The following is a 17960-nucleotide window of genomic DNA, read 5'->3' on the forward strand; positions in this document are numbered from 1 at the left end:
TGTGTCATTGTTTTGGGGATGATGCTCACTAACAGGCAGGAGCCTGTGCACCTCTCATATCAGATATGTGTTCACTTATGGCGTAACAGGTAAACCTGTTTGTTTGTGCAAAAGCCTGACTCTATCTGTCTTCCTGTCCATCTGCCTGTCTGTCTGGTTGCCTGTCTGTCTGTTTACCTGTCTGTCTGCCTGCATGTATGTCTGTCTCACTGTCTGTCTGTCTGGTTCCCTGTCTGTCTACTTTTCTGTCTGTCTATCCATATGGCTGTCTATCTGTTTGGCTTTCTGTCTGTCTTTTTCAAGTGTCTTTGGGTCAGTGGGTTAAGCCTTCATGCCAAGAACTAGAAGGTTTCTGGTTTTATTCCAGCTGGGAATGTCATACTGGTGTGCTGTAAATTCCAGTGTTACCACTCCTCTGTCTGTGACTGCTTATGCCCTGATAATGGCCCAGTTGTGGTTAAATGGAAATATTCATAATAAACTACAGTAGCTGTTGGCAGGAGTGAAGCGAAAGTGAATTGAGGGAAATGCTGGTTAAACGAAGCTGGGGAAAAAAAGTTGTAAAGTTGTTTCATTGGGATGACTGTCAGTGATAACAGTAAAGAATGTCCTAAGAGGACAGACCAACAGTACAATATAAAAGAAAAGAAAAAAACCCCATATAATTACTTTGATATGAATAGGGAAAGTTGTGATAAAAAAGGCTTACTTTGGGGAGATATGATGGTGGCAGTGGTGGGTTAGTTGGATGATATACTCTCTCTCTCTGTCTCTCTCTCTCTCTCTCTCTCTCTGTTTGTCAGAGGTCTGTTTTGCTTCATGTGTCCTCACTGACTCTCTCTCTCTGCAGACGAGAAACTTCAGTGTTTTTGTTGTTGTTGAGGAGAGTGAAAGACAGGGGGAGAAAGAGAAGGAGAGAGTGAGCTAATAGTTGTCCTTATTGAGTAGGTGGAAAAGGCCTGATAGAGGAAGGGAGGAGAGAGAGAGAGAGAGAGAGAGAGAGAGAGAGCAGGAGAGGGGTAAAGAGGGAGGGGGTAGAGGTAGAAGGAGGGGGTAGAGAGAGAGAGAGATTTATAAAAGCTTGGGAATTCTGTATTAAGAAATACTCACAGAAATAGTGTGCAGGTGAAAGAGAGAGACAAATAATAGGAAGAGAGAGAGAGAGAGAGCGCGAAAGAGAGAAATCTTCACACGCTTCAACTTTTCAACTCTTTCACCTTAAGGTAAGCAACCGGCTACCCTAATACGACAATTTGCCTGCTGTTTCACAGCATAGAAGTTAACAACTCAAATTAATACAGCATATTTTAAAAAAAAAAAACAAAAAAAAAAACAAAAACAAATATATTTGAGGCATTTGACTGCTCAGATATACCAGAAAACACCTGTAATACATTGGCAGGGAATTTCAGTCTGCATTAACTGGGGTTTTATTTGAATTTCAGAAGGTTTGCATTTGCTGGGATCTCACTTAGCCTATTGGCTGAGTATTGTAATATAATGTAATATAATGGGACTCTGATAGGAGTAACGCCTCCACGTTGGCAGAGTAACTAGTGTTTTGTTTTTTGTTTTTTGCCGCACTGACACTGCACTCAGATCAGACTTAGCATATCATTAGCCTCCCCCCCATGTGCTTTCACAGTTAGCGCGGCCAACCACTAGCCGCTAACCACTGACCACTAACCGCTAACCTAGAGGATAAACATAGGCACTCTGATATTACACTGCACCTCAAAACCAGCACATCTTAAGATGCACGAGCCCAACTTAACGCTTCGTAAAAAGAAAAAAGAAAAAAAGAAAAAGGAAATGAAAAAAAGCTCTCATGAACCTCTTTGCGGGGTTTTGTTTTGTTTTTTTGTGTGTGTGTGTGTGTGTGTGTGTGTGTGATTTGGCGACAGACAAATTGCTGCTAATTGCTCGTTGTTTAAATTCATTCACGGTCTCAGGTATTTCCTTATTTCTTTTAGGGAAGAAAAAAAAAAGAAAAAAAATTCAAAGTTAAAGATCCTTACAAACTGTGTGCTATCTTAATTATTGAAGTGACAAAAAGAGAATCCTGTATTTTTGCTTTATTTTTACAGCCCCCCCCCCCTCCCCTCCCCCCCAACATATTCATGTTTGTGGGACAAAACATGAATATGTTGAAATTAGAGTATTTTAAGCATGTCCTTAGCCTGTTCAGGCATACTGTAAGAGGGAGGGTCATTTTGGAGTCAGGTTATGGAGTGTTTTGAGCTGAAGGTTTCATGTGACATTTTCCGATGCAGAGAGCCCATTGCTGTCTACCTGCTGGGCTCCACACCGTTTCCAGATGACTGTTAAAAACTGAAAGCAGACAGCCATGTCAGCACGCGCATACATACATACACACACGCACACACACACACACACACACTCGACATGGTCTAACGAGAATGCTTGTGTGTGCGGCCCAGAACCCCTGACTGGCATAGCGTTGGCTGAGAGAGGGGCAGGGGGTGAGGGCAGCTCAGTGTGCCAAAATGCCAGCCAAGGCTTATAAACAGAGAAGAGTGCAGTCAGGGAGTGTGTGTGTGTGTGTGTGTGTGTGTGTGTGAGAGAGAGAGAGAGAGAGAGAGAGTATGTGTGTGCGTGTGTATGTGTTTGTGTTTGCGTGTGATGCGGGCAGAGTAATGGAGCGCGTTTGAGCAGGTGTGTATCACCTCAAAAGAAACATGTTTTTCGCGTTTGTCTTTCATTCTGTTTTCCTCACGACATTCTTTTCTTTTATTTCGTGATCCCTCTTTTTCTCTGTCTGTCTCTCTTTTTCTTTCTTTCTTTCTTTCTTTCTTTCTTTATTCCTTTATTCTCTCCATCAATCTTTTTGTCTGTTCCTTATTCTCTCCTGGAAACGTGCATCACACCCTGCCTGCTGCATGTCTCCAGAATAAACAGGATTATATACACAGAGTATATAATGTGATAAATGTTCAGAATTATTGGAAATAAACTAGGTCACGTCTTGAGAGCCCAAACATATTGTGTTAAATGTGCAGTTTAGAGACAGTTATATTTGCCTGGAATGTGGTTGGTTTGCAGCTGGGTTGGCTGCTACTTCAGCCACAGACCAACGGATACAACAACACACACCACCTGATCTCACACTCACTCACACACACTCTCTCTCTCTCTCTCACTCTCTCTCTCTCTCGCTCTCTCTCTCTCACTCTCTCTCTCTCTCTCTCTCTCTCACTCTCTCTCTCTCTCTCTCTCTCTCTCTCGCTCTCTCTCTCTCTCTCTCTCCAAGCCTCTCTTCATGTTGAGTATTTTGCTGCCCCATTTACACAGATGTGTATGTGTGTGTGTGCGTTCTCTCTCTCTCTCTCTCTCTCTCTCTCTCTCTCGCTCTGCAGACAGACTGACTGGAGTCATGAAAACTGTATTCCAGTGTACCGCACTGTGTGCACTCCTGGTCGTCTCCATCTGCTACGGTACGCCTCACACACACCCACACACTCTCCCATACACTCCCCAGCCGCCTGTCAACTTTTCAGCAAAGTGCTAACTTTAGCATCCTCTCGCCGGACTGTACTTTGTGTAGGCCAATGATGTCATCCAATCAGAACTCAATTATCAATCTTCCTCTCCCTACAGACTCAGAGGAGAGCCATGAATCCTTTGAAGGTAAACCCTGATTACATACGTACTCACGCATATTGTATCTATCACAGTTAATTAATGATAATTAATCATACTACTACTTCTGCTACTACTACTGGTAGTAGTAGTAATAATAATAATAATAATAATAATAATAATAATAATAATAATAATAATAATAACAACAACAACAACAACAATAATAATGATCATCTTTTACATTCTAATTACATTACAAAATATCGTCATGTAATGTTATTAATTATGTAATTACATTACATTATACAGTGTAATTATTATTATAATTATTATATACGTAATTACAGTTTTTTTCATGTTGTAGAAAGCTGGCTTGTAGATCAACTTTGCTCTGAATTATTAATAGTTCGTCTTGAGTGATCATTAATTTTCTTAATTACAGATATATTTGTCAATTCTTACCGAGCCAATTCCTTCATGAGTCCACCCAGGGGCAGTGGCCACAGTAACTACTACTATAGACGGTACGTGTGCTCACACACACACACACACACACACACACATATTTACACACACACACACGCACAGAGAGAGAGAGAGGGTTCAGCATCAACTTGATCAAAGTTTGAATTGAATTGAAAAAGACTGACAATGATACTAAGATTGCATATACATTCTCTCTCTCTCTCTCTCTCTCTCTCACACACACACACACACACACACACATACACACACACACACACGCATTCACACTCATAGTGTTCATTTGTCTCTGGTCATTCAGTGGAACATCACTGTAACGTCGTAATTTCACTCACTGTATCCAGGAAATTTCTCTTTACTCCTCTGCTACTGTTCAATTAACACTGAACTAACCCCTCTCTGTCTCTGTCTCGCTCTCTCTCTCTCTCTCTCTCTCTCACTCACTCTTTCTCTCTGTATCACAGGAAGGTGAAATCGCCGGCTGAAGTTCGTGCCGAGATTTGTGAGGATTATATTCCATGCAGTATTTACGCCCATCAGTATGGATCCCAGCTGGCATACCACAAATTCTTTGGCGCCAGACAAGCCACCGCCAGCAACAACAACAACAACAGCGGCCGAGGAAGACAGATCAATCGCTACTTTTGAGTGTGGTGTCGTTGCTTTTATGTTCACACATGTCATAATCATTTCATTACATTGGGCAACAATTAATCCTTCATATAAAACATGTCACTGGTTTCATTTTGAAGGTTGAAACAACCTTAGCTATGCAACAAATAGTTAGGATTTCGATTTTCAAGGCAATATCCTTGTAATCATATACTTGTTGGCATTAAATATATGTAGTAAAATACGGAATAGGTTACGTATATATGTGTTTAATATTATAACCACCCATTAATTGCTGTTTTCATACACACTGCACAAACCTGTAGCCTAACATCTGAGTTCAAGTGTCCGTTTCGTCGCAGGTTTCCGATAGACACAAATGATTCAGCTAATCCAAACACTCAAGGACTCGCTGCTTTCTCTTGTGTTTTTGTTTTTGTTTTTAATTAAACTTTTTAAAAACATATTCTATATCTAAAGGTCATTTTTTCTGTCGTGCTGCACATTAATCTGATTCAAACATTCTTCTCTAACTTGTAATTGAACGCTCAAAGCTCTTTAAACCCTGTGAAGATCTCTGTGCATGAACATTCATGAAAGCGATATTTTAAACGGCCCTGTGCGAATGCACCAACAATCTAGCCATACCCAGTAAAGTTTTCCATCGTAAAATACGCTTTTGTGAATATGAAATGTGAGGCTAATTATAATTTAAAGAGAAGCACCTATTTGGCCCAGGAAAGGGAAATCCACGTATACACACAGGAAGCAAATTTATTTGCTATACGTCGCTGGGAGTTTGCATGGCTTTGATGATGAGTTTGCTCGTGTTCTTCCTCGACGATACATTCGGTATCCAGACGGCAAAATTACACATTTTAAAGCCAAGGACCATATTTACACCAAGAATAACATAGACGTCGTTCGAGACAAAACCATGCAGTGTCAGAACAAGTCTCTCTCTCTCTATAAAGAAAAACATTTAACTGATTATTTCTCGGGTAAAAATGATTTTTTTTTTAGTGTAACGGGCTCTAATGTCGAACAGCGACAAGACACAAGGGAAATATCTACAAGGGCATCGCTTTATATTTAGGGACAAATATTAGAGAAACGAGTCAAAATAAGGATGAATGACGACAATATATCATGGCGGTGTGTCAAAAGACAAGCTGCTATAAAAAATAAATAAATAAAATAAAATAATAGTAATAATTATTTTTGCCGTAAACATTTAAAACAAAAAAACCTACTTGCTAACATACCTGCAGAACGAACTGTGCCAGGGTTGAACTTAATGACCCTGGTCCTTGAAACGTGCCAACATTCATTAAACAGAATCGGATCTGTTTCTCTAAGTTGAAAAACCATTGTGGGTTTCTTAAAGAAACAGAAAAAACTCTAATTAAAACATCCAACACATTACTTCTCTTGTTTTAATCAGTTACATGTTTATTCCGTTGCTTTACATAAAACGAGTAACAGGCAGACTTTGAAATCATGACCTCTTGAGGTTGACTCGTGTAATTGCATTTGACAACCTTAACAACTTGTCCGCTTGACATCCGGCCGACCTTAATGAATGGACGATTGGACTGGGTTTTTCAAAATGTCCTAAAAAGTGTAATAAAAAACATTATTAACATTTGTAAACAGCAATTGAGGTTTTGAAACAACCAAAGTAAAAACAAAAACAAAAAAACACCATATTGGCCTTTATTGGTTGTCAGTTACACAGTTTTTGTGGATGCATAAGTTGTGTGTGCCTACATATACACACACACACACACATACACACAGCGTTTTTGTGCGAGAGACCAAATTTGTGCCAGCATGTTTTTTGTTGGTGGGTGTACGATACATGATTCCTTGACCAATCACAGACTCTGGACATTTTGGGGACACAGCTATAAACTGAGGGTGTGCATGTGTACATTTCTGTGTGTCAGAGAGAAAGAGGAAGAGAGAGACTGGTATTATTGGTCAAATTGTTGATAGCTCATATTGTTTGAGAAGAATCAAAGGAGGAAATCATGAGAACTTTGACAATCCTGGTGCTCTTTGGTCTAGCAGCCGTTTGTCTGTGTACTGGAGGTAAGGCTACTTGTGTGTATGTGTATGTGTGTATATGCATGCGTGTGTGTGTGTGTCCTTGTGTTGATATAAAGTAGAAATATAATGGATATAATTCTTGTGTATTTACACACCTACGGTTTACCTGAGTCAAATGTCATCATTTTGAGGGTTCATGGAAATACATTATAATAGCGGATGTAGAACTCATTTAAACACGTGTCTCCAGGCTCTTCCTAAACCTCTAAACTCTAAATGCCGAACACTGCTCTAAACACGAAACCTAACCATATCCCTAACCATAACTATAATCCTAACCACAACCATAACCACGAAGCTCACACTAACCCAGACATGCTTATTTAGGCAAGCTCTACAGTCTTAATTATGTGTCTCTATGTACCTGCAGAGTGGTGACTTTATACAAACTTACATAAACGTTGTGTAAGTGGACAGGAGTTATGTCAACATCATTGAAAGCGGAGCCAGACTTTGCCATAAATGTCGACGTCTGTACGCATACAGTTGCAGTCAAATGTAATCTATGTCAAAGCTGACTTGAAGGAGAAGCCCAAAAAAAAAATGAACTGTTTTACAACGATACATTTTGAAACACGTCGGCTCCGCATATGAGGATGCATAATTTTTTTTCCTCCTTGTTCAAACTGAAAGGTTATATTCCTCAAATCTACAAAAGGTCTAAAAGTCTAAATTTCTGCTGCTTGTTTTCTGAATAACTCTAGACTCTTCAGACAGTGTTCCTGACTCCCCCAGTGATGAGGGTAAGATACAGATCTATCTATCTATCTATCTATCTATCTATCTATCTATCTTTCTATCACTGATCACTGTCTGTCTATTTATCTATCTATTTATCTATCTGTCTTCAAATAGATATACTGTTGATTATGAATATATGCAAGGTATACATAGTTTGTATGTGTGTGTGTGTGCATGTGTGTGTGTGTGTGTGTGTACTTGCAATGGGTGCACTGAAATGATTAAGTGAACTAAGTCATTAAAATATCAAATGTTAACATATAAATTACATCAGAACTGATAATAAATATAATGTCTGTGATATTTTCTTCATTCAGTGTTTAATCTTGATTTTCGAAAATCTTAACCTACATACCTGCACATCTACTTGTCTGCATAACGATGTATATGTGTGTGTGTGTGTGTGATGTGTGAGTCCAGGGGTGTTTGTAAAGAGGGACCTGGCTTCCACTCTGATGAGACAGAAGAGAGCTGGCACTGCCCATGCCGACCTGTCTTTGGCTCAGCTAGAGAGGTAACGACTCATCACCAACTCTGCTAACTCATCACTGACTCTACTGATCCATTGCTGACTCTATTGACTCATCATTGACTCTACTGACTCAGCATTCACTCTACTGACCCAGCACTGACTCTACTCACTCATCATTGACTCTAATGACCCCTTAAGTGATTGACTGTTATAATTCTCTGTTATAAATATCTGTTTTGTAATCTGATTTTTTTTTTCATCCAAAACTTGTGTTCTGTTCCATTTTTCTTTTTTTGCATCCCCTCATCCCTCCCTCGATTCCATAATAACTCCAGTTTGAGGGAAGTGTGTGAAGCTAACCTGGCTTGCGAGAACATGATGGACACTTCGGGAATCATCGCTGCTTATCAGGCATACTATGGACCAATCCCATTCTAGGTGTCTGAGGCATCAACCAATCATCTTTCACCCTGCGACACAACCTCTGGAATGGGCAGGTCTTTTAGGGGTCAGAGACCACATTAGCTTTGAACACAGAAAAATTGGATCACATTTAAACAGTACTGAATATAAATGTTTACTTCTAAAAAATAATGTAGAGACAGAAGAATAGAAGGAGTGCAATAGAGAGAGAGAAAGACAGAGAGAGAAATGATTTGTTCTGGTATGTGAGTAATTAGGTTAATCAGGCCACAGGTGATTGTTGAAACATTCGAAAAAGAAATTTGAATATGCAAGTATTTACTTGATTAGCTTTGGGTAGATTTTAGGTCTAGAGCTCTGTAGTGTGGCAACAATAAAAATACAAAATATTACACATGTCTCCTGTCTTTATAACATATTGATACATCACTGATCTATCTATCTATCTATCTATCTATCTATCCATCCATCCGACTCTAAACTTGGATAGATAGACTGGCACACTGCTGTGTAAATTCTTTCCAGTAGTCCTGTGGTAAACTGTTCCGGGCTTCCAGCAGGATTTCCCATAACTCGCCTTTAGACTTTGGCTGCTTTGTATCCTCTCCGGTGTCCAAATGATCCCCACACTGCCTCACTTACGTTGAGGTCTGGGCTCTGGGGTGGTTGGTGTACCAAAAATGTCCAATTTGGACTCATCATTCCATAATCCTTTAAGCTACCGGCTGCTGTTCTTTCATGTACTGCAAACTCCTCTGTTTGTTGTCTTTGCGCGAGAATGATTTGTTAGCTGCACCACGCCCTACGGGGCCGTTTTCTTCTCACGGTGGAAGCATGTGGCAGTTTGGTGCTAGGTGCCTATGCCAGATTCTGATCAAGCACACGATTTGATTTCCTCTTGTCCCTTAAGGAAGTGGCATTGGCGTACTGTTCATCAGATGCAGACAGGTTTTTGGATCTCGTGCCGTGTTTTCTGTCTTCAGCTGGCCCGGTTTCTTCATATTTCTTTATGACAGCTTGAACACCATATCGTGACAATCTGGTTTCACTGACTATAGCCTTGTTGACACAAAACTATGATTTTATGATTTTATGACTGCCAAAATGTGTTCGCTAAGCCATTTCCAAACCGCTCCTCAAAGCACCCAAGTTTTTGTAGCTATCCATCCAATAAATCCATTTATTGGTTAAATTCCACCACTCTGCCATACACCTAGTTGGTCCACTCAGTGCCCACTCAGTACCTCATGAAGCTGAATCAGGTATGCTGGAATTTAACAAACAGGATTGGAATAGCTTCAGTATCTTGAGAGATTTGGGAACCTAGGGCGACCAGACGTCCTCTTTTTTCCCGGACATGTGCTCTTTTTCGGACCTAAAAAAATGCGTCCGGCCGGGATTTCTAAATCGCCGAAATTGTCCGGAATTTAGCCGCAGTCGCCATTCATTGCGTGTGCATTTGCATTGCTACGGCCTTTTTGTTCAGTTCCCGCTCTCTCGCACGCCACCAGTGAACGGTCGTGTACACTATCATGCCATAAACACTGATTAAAATGCATCTCATTCATTACCGTTAACACCACAGCAATAGCCAAGAGACCTTAAGAAAGCCGTAACGCCACCAAAACTTGAATGGACAGAAATAAGGTCATCTTGGCACTGTTATTATGCTAGCAGTTATTTGTCTTATGACAGTCTAGCTGCCTAAGTATTGCGGCAGTTAAGTACAGATGCAGTTTCTCATTGCATTGTCAACCATCAGCCTTACATGCCCAACGACAGGAACTAAAAGTGACATAAGTAAGTTAGGAGGGGAATACATGCCCCCCCCCCCGCCGTCCTCAATTTGAAAACCAAAATATGGTCACCCTAGGGAACTAACCCTGTGTTCTTTTAGCCATGTCAAAAGATATTAAATTTCCAGTAAGTTTTCATTTTTCTTTTTTTTTTTGGAAAGCATAAGAAATTCTTGTTACTTTTCATTGTATAAATAGTTATTTGCACTTATGGTATCTCAGACTTTATATATATATATATATATATATATATGCACACAAACACACACACACACACACACACACAGTACTGGCCAAAAATCTGAGTATTCTGTCCCTGACTATTCTATTCTTGGTAAGCACATGTCTAAAAATATCTAAAGGAAGGAATGTTTTTATATGGTGTTACGACCTGAAAACCCGCAACCACCCCTCTCTGCAAGTCTCCTGAGACAGGAGGCATCTGCGGTTTGGGGTCTGACTTACTCCAGCTTTACAACTCAGACATTGTAAACGCTGTCATATTTGAGTTGACATTAGGGGGTAACTGATTCTTTGCTAACCTTTTCTAACCTTTTACTTAATATGTTTTTTTTTTTATACATTTGAGTTCATTTGAACCTGAAAAGCAAGCATTAAAGTGGTTTTCGACTACTTAACTACATAGCACAAAACAATTCAAAGTTATGATACCATTTAGTGCAGTGGTTCTCAGCTCCAGTCCTGGGGGGCCACTGTCCTGCATGTCTTTGTTTTAACTCTTCATTATCACAGTTAATTGAGCTAATCAAGGGCTTGATGATTAACTGATCAGTGGAATAAGATGTGTCAGTCCTGAGCACAGGAGAGTTAAAACAAAGACGTGCAGGACAATCACCCCCTAGGACTGGAGTTGAGAACCACTGGTTTAGTGTGCACACGACTATTGGATTGTATGCGCTCCCTGTGTCATGTGATCTGGGTGCTTCGCTATCGCTCTGACCGGCTTCAGGAAGTTCCACCCCTGGTTTCCGTCCGTGGCGGCAAACATGGCGAGTCGTATGGTTTGCCAGAATTACGCCAGTCTAATCAACTAGACAATTCATTCTCTCTGTTTGGTGATACATCAACTTATTCACTGTTGCAGGATAGAAGGGTGGGGAGGGATTTATCCTGCAACATAAACTTTTTTTGTGGTGAAAGGTACAGTAGTTCGGTTATTATTGCTTTATGTTGTTGAACAACTTGTTAGCAAAAATAGCTTGCTAGCTAACATAGAATGCTTGTTTCTTGTTTAGTTAGTGGCTAACTAGCGAGAACATGCGTGTGTTTAGCATTTCAAATTCTAATATCACTTGCATATAATAGAAAATAGAAAGCGTTTTTGAATTAGTAATTGCAGTTGTACCGCTGCTGGATGAGTGCGTCATGTAGTGGGTAAGCTGGTTGTTTTCGAAGACATGTTGCTGCCTCAATGTACGAAAGATATTAAGGACTAAGGTCCGACATGGTGTACAATGTATTTTCCACTGGTCAAGTTATTATTATTAATTAATCATACGCTCAAGTGACAAATCTTGGAGTAGTCGAAGGTGTTAGTCAAGAGAAAAGTCAGTTCACGCAGGGCCTCGAGCAGCGAGGCTTCAGTGCGTCTCGCATCATATCAACTCATTTCAGAGCAAAGCAAAGTGGGTGAGCGCTCTGATTATTAAAAGCGACCTGTTACTAACTACGCGAGAACTGAACATTGTATTTCATTCATTCTTATTTACATGTAATGCTTTCTAAAGTTGAAATGGCGCTGTTTATGGATTTGTTTTGAAAACTTGACAGGTGAACGAAGCAAGCCGCAACCATGGGGCGTCGTTCGACCTCCTCCACCAAGAGTGGGAAGTTTATGAACCCCACTGACCAAGCCAGTGAGTGTCAATCAATCAGTCACAATCTCAATTAACCCTTACATTTTTTTTCCAAAAAAGGAAATAAAGATGTTTAATACATCACAGTGCACGTGTACAGCTTCCTCATTATTGGATAAATTGCTCCTCACTCAGTTGTCATAACTGAGTCATGTTTTTTTTTTAACCCCCAGGAAAGGAAGCGAGGAAGAGGGAGCTGAAAAAGGTGAGTGGATCACTGGCAGCCACCTGTCACCGTAGCAACGGGCACACGCGTTCTCTCACATGCACATGCACGGTTGTTCTAAGATTCTTGTGCCTCGGTGTGTTTTAGAATAAGAAACAGAGGATGATGGTGAGGGCAGCAGTTCTGAAGATGAAGGATCCCAGACAGATCATACGAGACATGGAGAAACTGGATGAGATGGGTGAGGGTCAAGTGTCTGTGTGTGTGTGTGTATAGAAATGTGCTTGAGAGAGAGAGAGTGGAGGCAGGTTGCTTGTAAGTGTATATGAGAGCGTGTCTGTGTTTGGGTGTGTGTCAGAGAGAGAGAGAGAGACTGTGTGTATGTGTGTGTGTGTGTGTGGGTTTGGGAGTAAGTCTGAATGCATGTGTTTGTTGTTGTGTGTGTGTGTGTTTCAGAGAGAGTCTCACTGTGTTTGAGAGACAGTGAAGGAGTGTAAGTGCCTATTTGTTTTGAGAGAGTACGTGTGTATGCTTGCTTGAGTGACGGCGTGTGTTTGCGTGACTCTGTCTTTGACTGATTGTATCGCCCTGTCCTTTGTGTGGTTTGATTGAAATGGAGTGTCTAAACTAAACTAAACTGGAGCTGAAACACAAGTGACGGGGAGTTATGTGTCTTCATTCAGACACTTAGTTTGTGTGTGTGTGTGTGTCTGTTAAAATGTTGTACCTTTTCTGTGCGTCAGAATTTAACCCAGTGCAGCAGCCCCTGCTCAATGAGAAGGTGCTACGAGACAAAAGGAAGAAACTGCGAGAAACGTTTGAGCGCATCGTGAGACTCTACGAGAGAGAGAATCCCGACATGTACAAAGAGCTACGCAAGATAGAACAGGACTACGAGACCAAACGCGGTCAACTCTCTCTCTATTTCGACTCGGTCAAGGTGAGTGTGTGTGTGTGTGTGTGTGTGTGTGTTAGGGAGAGAGAGAATGACAGTCTTTAGAGAGACAAGACGTTGTTCCTCATTTGAGATACAGATGTCAAAGATGTTTCAACATGTTGAGCGATGATATCATCTCCCTTTCTATCAAGCACCTGTTTTTGTTGTTCAGTAAATGGAATTATTCAATTGTTGTAACTCCTTCTTTATCTCTCCCTGTCTTGTTTCCTTTGTCTCTCTCTCCCTGTCTCTCTCTCTCTCTCTCACTGTCTCTCTCTCTCACACACAGAATGCCGAGTCTGTAGAAGTGGACAGTATTCCTCTTCCCGAGATGCCGCATGCTCCCTCCAGTATCCTGATCCAGGATATTCCCCTGCCTGGGGCCCAGCCCCCGTCCATTCTGAAGAAAACCTCCTCCTTTGGGTGTGCACCTCCTCCCTGTAACCTCAGATTACCCATGTTTGATTGATGACGTTTATTTGATCAGTTAGTTTTCCCTAACTCTGTTGGACTCTGCTGAACTCTGTTTGCACACACTCACTGACTGTCTCTCTCTGTTCCTCAGTAAGGGGTCGTTCTTGTCCTCGTCTGCTCCCACGTCAGCAGCGCTTGCTGCGGTTCCTCGGTTACCACCCGGCCGAAAACCCCCCGGCCCACCGCCTGGACCCCCGCCTCCCCAGGTCTTACTGTTATATGGCAACCGCAGGGCGCTCAGAGACGCAGGTACACACACAGACGCACACACCCTCAGACATATTAGACACAACAACATTGAGGAGGCAAAGACACACCCAAGTGTCTCATTAATTGAAATAAGTATATTTATAATATATAATACACAACTTAGAACACGGAATATACAAGTTATGTAAATCATAGCGGCCGTTTAACTCCAGATTGTCTTTTTTTTTTTGGTCTTGCAAATAATTTTCTTCATGTATAATTTCTTCTAATTAAGTTCTGTTTTTTATGTGGCTATGTGTAAATACCACCAAGGAAATAAATAAATCAAACCTAATTCTAAGCCTGTCTTTCTTTCTCTCTCTCTCTCTTTTTTTGTCTCTCTTTCTTTCTCTCTCTCTCTCTCTCTCTCTCTCTCTCTTTTTGTGCGTGTGTGTGTGCGCATGCGTGTGCGTCTGTGTGTGCGTGCGTGCGCGCGTGCGTGCGTGTGCCTGTGTGCGTGCGCATGTATGTGCGTGCGTGTGTGTGTGTGTGTGCGTGCGTGCGTGCGCGTGTGTGTGCGTGTGTGTGCGTGCGTGCGTGCGTGTGTGTGTGCGTGCGTGTGTGCGTGTAACAGATGCTGCAGATACAGGTTCAGACACGGAGGTGATGGAGACGGGAGGGAGGAGAGACAGCGGCAGTGAGAGTGAGAGAGACGGGGATGACGTGGACGATGACAGGAGCGACTCGGAGGACGACAGCGAAGGAGAGAGGGATGACGTGGAGGACGACAGGAGAATGATGGGAGATCTCCTGGACGACAGAGACCGAGACAGAGAGGAGGAGAGAGAGAGAGGTGATAAACCTGCACATGGGCTTTTATGCAAAAATGACCTCTCATTTCATATTGTAAAACGTGTGATACACGGCAGCAAAAACAGACGTTTAAATTCCCAGTGCGTATTGTCACAGTGTGGATGTTTATTATCTAAGACAAACTTTGGTCAATAGAGGAACTCTACCGTGACCCGATTATTTTCTGATTAAGATTAAAAAGATTAAATCTGATGTATTTATCTTCAGTCGAAAATGATGTCTTTCACAATATGCATAAGTAAAGATGGACATCCTTGTGCTAAAATTTCTTTCTTTTTTAAAATTTTCTCCTATACGTATGGATTATAATCCAGAATTATTTTGTGTAGTCATATCTGCTCTGTTTATATTCAGAATAGGATTCCCTGTAGTATTAACCAACTTTAGACAATTATAAAGTTTCCTTTTGTATTGGGATTATCTTTCAGATTATCTTTCAGAATGTCTTTCCAAAATTATGGACCGTAATCCGAAGTTTTTGTGTGCAGAATTCTTACTTAATGTGGTGTGCATAATCCAGATTTGCGATGGGAAATATATAGTTTCTTTTATTTCTTTCCTCTGGATTATACTGTACATTGGTCTTTGTAACTGGCTGTTTTAATCCCTATAACCCGCTGTACGTATGTGACGTGTTTAGGGAGGAGTGTGCGGTTTGCGGACATGCCCCCACCGCCCCCCAGGGAGAGGAAGAAGAGGAAGGTTGTGAAGAAGGCCAAGAGCATCACCCCTCTGCAGGCGATGATGCTGAGGATGGCAGGTACAGGATCTGAGACGTCGGTCGACACATCCACCTCTAGTCTCTAAGGAAGAGTTCAGCTGTCAGTGGGAGTGAACCAGAGGGGCACATTCATAATGTTACACGAACCTTGTCCATGCATGCATGCACTGTAGCACACTTTGGGTATTTTTTTTCCTCAGATATTTGTCCTGTTAGACAGTTGGTATGATAATTGATCATTAAAAAACAGGTAAAAGCAGCAAGGCTGTTTCATGGGAGAAAACCAACAGTGTTGCTTCACCTGCTGCTGGGTAGAATGTGACTTGCGTTTTAGTTATTGACCAGGTGACCGTAGAGGATAAATGCGGGTGTGTGTTTGCAGCCATAAAGACAGGTTACTGTGTAAACAACCCAAAAAAAAAAAAATTGTGATTAATGATTTCTGTCTCCAGGCCAGTCAGTGCCTGAGGAGGAAGAGGAGGAAGAGGAAGAGTACACTGATTCAGATGAGTCCGAAGACAACGAAGAAAGATCAGCCCCCGGAGACAACCAGCCCGGCCTCCCGGCGGCCAATAGGGGAATGCCTCCTCCGTCTGCTCCAATGGGAGCTCAGCAGCCTCCCCCACACATGCAGGCTCCACCAATGACGGGGCCTCCTCCATTAGGACCACCTCCAGCTCCTCCAATGAGGCCACCAGGACCACCCTCCGGCCCGCCTCCTGGCCCTCCCCCCGGTTAGTTACCGTACCATGACATTAATTGGATTTCCAGCATCATGCTGAAGCAAGTTTCAGTTCAGTCAAACCACCAGAAGTAGTGTCTTTTTTTTATCCAAAGCATGAATGGCATTAATCCACATTGTCTAGTATGATCACGCTACATAGACTGAACTGAACCGATAATCTTACAAAATAATGGAGATGGAGACATCTCAGGGAACCCACTGCAGTAGACATGACAGTATTCACGCTGAAGGACTTGAAACAAGTTCAAAAGCAGAAAAGCACGCAGATGGTGTGGCCAAGGATAGTTGTATGTCAGAGTTGATGCTTGTTTGTATTGAAAATATTAGCCCTTGGAATGACACCACACATGACCTTTTGGTTGAGAGATGTTCTAAAATGTCCTCCTTTGGATGAATTCAAGTATTGGTTTTGTTCTTTATTTTTCTCATTTCTGTACACGAAACTGCTTGGTTTTGATCTTTTGGGAACAAACTCTATTTTAATTTATCTCCAGGTGCCCCTCCCTTCCTGAGGCCTCCAGGTATGCCCGGTGGGCTGAGGGGGCCGATGCCACGCCTCCTTCCCCCAGGACCGCCTCCAGGACGCCCACCAGGCCCGCCCCCTGGCCCACCCCCCGGCCTTCCCCCTGGCCCTCCACCCAGAGGCCCCCCACCCAGACTACCCCCACCCGCACCACCAGGTAGGTGTTTATCTTTGTAGATCATTCTTGGGACTAAACAGAAAATTATTCTACGTCATAGATTTGCTCTCAGAAATCGAATAGGGTTGATTTTTTTTTTTTCCTGGGAACTCTTTTATCTTTAATCATGTATTTTGTCCCCTCTCCAGGTATTCCCCCGCCTCCTCCCCGTGCCGGCCCACCCCGACCAATGGCCCCGCCCCTCTCCATGTTCCCCCCGCCCCTCAACCCCAACGTTCTCAGCGCCCCTCCCAGCATCGTCCACCGCCAAAAACCCCCCAACGCCGCCGCCGAAGGGGCGGCCAGCGCCCCCAACCCACCCTCCATGCTACCCCCGCCCTCCATGTCCATGCGCATGCAGATACCCCCGCCCCCCGGCACGACCTCCAACCCCGCGCCGCCAGGGGGCGCCGCCTCCGCCAACCCTCCCGGCCACCACCACGCGCCGACCATCGAGAAACGCGCCAACATCACCTCCGCGGCGGGCGCGGCGGCGGGCGGGGCTCAGGCCGGCGGGGCGGGCACGGGCGGGGCCACCATCTCCGCCAAGCCTCAGATCATCAACCCGAAAGCCGAAGTCACGCGCTTTGTGCCCACCGCCCTGCGGGTGAGGCGAGAGAAGGGCGTGGTGGAGAAAGGAGGCAGGAGGGAGGAGGTGGGCGGGGCGTCGGGGCAGAAACCGCAGCAGCAGGGCGTAGCGATGCCGGTCGCCTCCTCCACCAACCCCGCCCAGATGGGCACCGCCGCTACGTCACAGCCCAACATGAAGACGAAGGACCAGGTGTACGAGGCTTTCATGAGAGAGATGGAGGGATTGCTCTGAAACGTAGGAAGGGATGAGGGGAGGGGTTGTAGGGAAAGAGAGATGAGGGCGATGACGGATGAGGAAGGGAAAGGTGGGATGGTAGAGAACGAATAATTAAAGAGAGAGAGAGGGACAGAGAGAGGGGGGTAGGCACTACATGAGTTCTAAGTGTGCAGTTCTTGTCAGAAAGAAACATCAGTAGTTTTGACTTTAATTTAAAAACCGAAGTGTGCGCGAAACAGCTTGTCACC

General features: G+C 43.1%; 3 protein-coding genes across 3 annotated transcripts; all 3 read left to right on the top strand.

The window, feature by feature from the left end:
• The first annotated feature begins 3394 nt into the window (after positions 1 to 3394).
• Positions 3395 to 4734, top strand: mgp (matrix Gla protein). Its single transcript, XM_030793267.1, has 4 exons — positions 3395 to 3455; positions 3619 to 3648; positions 4046 to 4127; positions 4551 to 4734. The coding sequence occupies exons 1-4, from the start codon at positions 3395 to 3397 to the stop codon at positions 4732 to 4734; spliced, it is 357 nt and encodes a 118-aa protein (XP_030649127.1).
• Positions 4735 to 6731: 1997 nt separating this feature from the next.
• Positions 6732 to 8461, top strand: bglap (bone gamma-carboxyglutamate (gla) protein). The gene is made up of 4 exons (XM_030793966.1): positions 6732 to 6792; positions 7515 to 7553; positions 7972 to 8065; positions 8359 to 8461. The coding sequence occupies exons 1-4, from the start codon at positions 6732 to 6734 to the stop codon at positions 8459 to 8461; spliced, it is 297 nt and encodes a 98-aa protein (XP_030649826.1).
• Positions 8462 to 11259: 2798 nt separating this feature from the next.
• Positions 11260 to 17727, top strand: wbp11 (WW domain binding protein 11). The gene is made up of 12 exons (XM_030793827.1): positions 11260 to 11403; positions 12034 to 12119; positions 12293 to 12324; positions 12433 to 12526; positions 13029 to 13225; positions 13512 to 13645; positions 13788 to 13945; positions 14541 to 14738; positions 15399 to 15518; positions 15932 to 16213; positions 16719 to 16904; positions 17054 to 17727. Exons 2-12 carry the CDS (start codon positions 12056 to 12058, stop codon positions 17725 to 17727), a joined length of 2139 nt encoding a protein of 712 aa, XP_030649687.1. The 5' UTR covers positions 11260 to 11403; positions 12034 to 12055.
• Positions 17728 to 17960: the final 233 nt, after the last annotated feature.

Source organism: Chanos chanos, chromosome 16 (assembly GCF_902362185.1).
Source record: "Chanos chanos chromosome 16, fChaCha1.1, whole genome shotgun sequence".
Classification (NCBI taxonomy): Eukaryota; Metazoa; Chordata; class Actinopteri; order Gonorynchiformes; family Chanidae; genus Chanos; species Chanos chanos.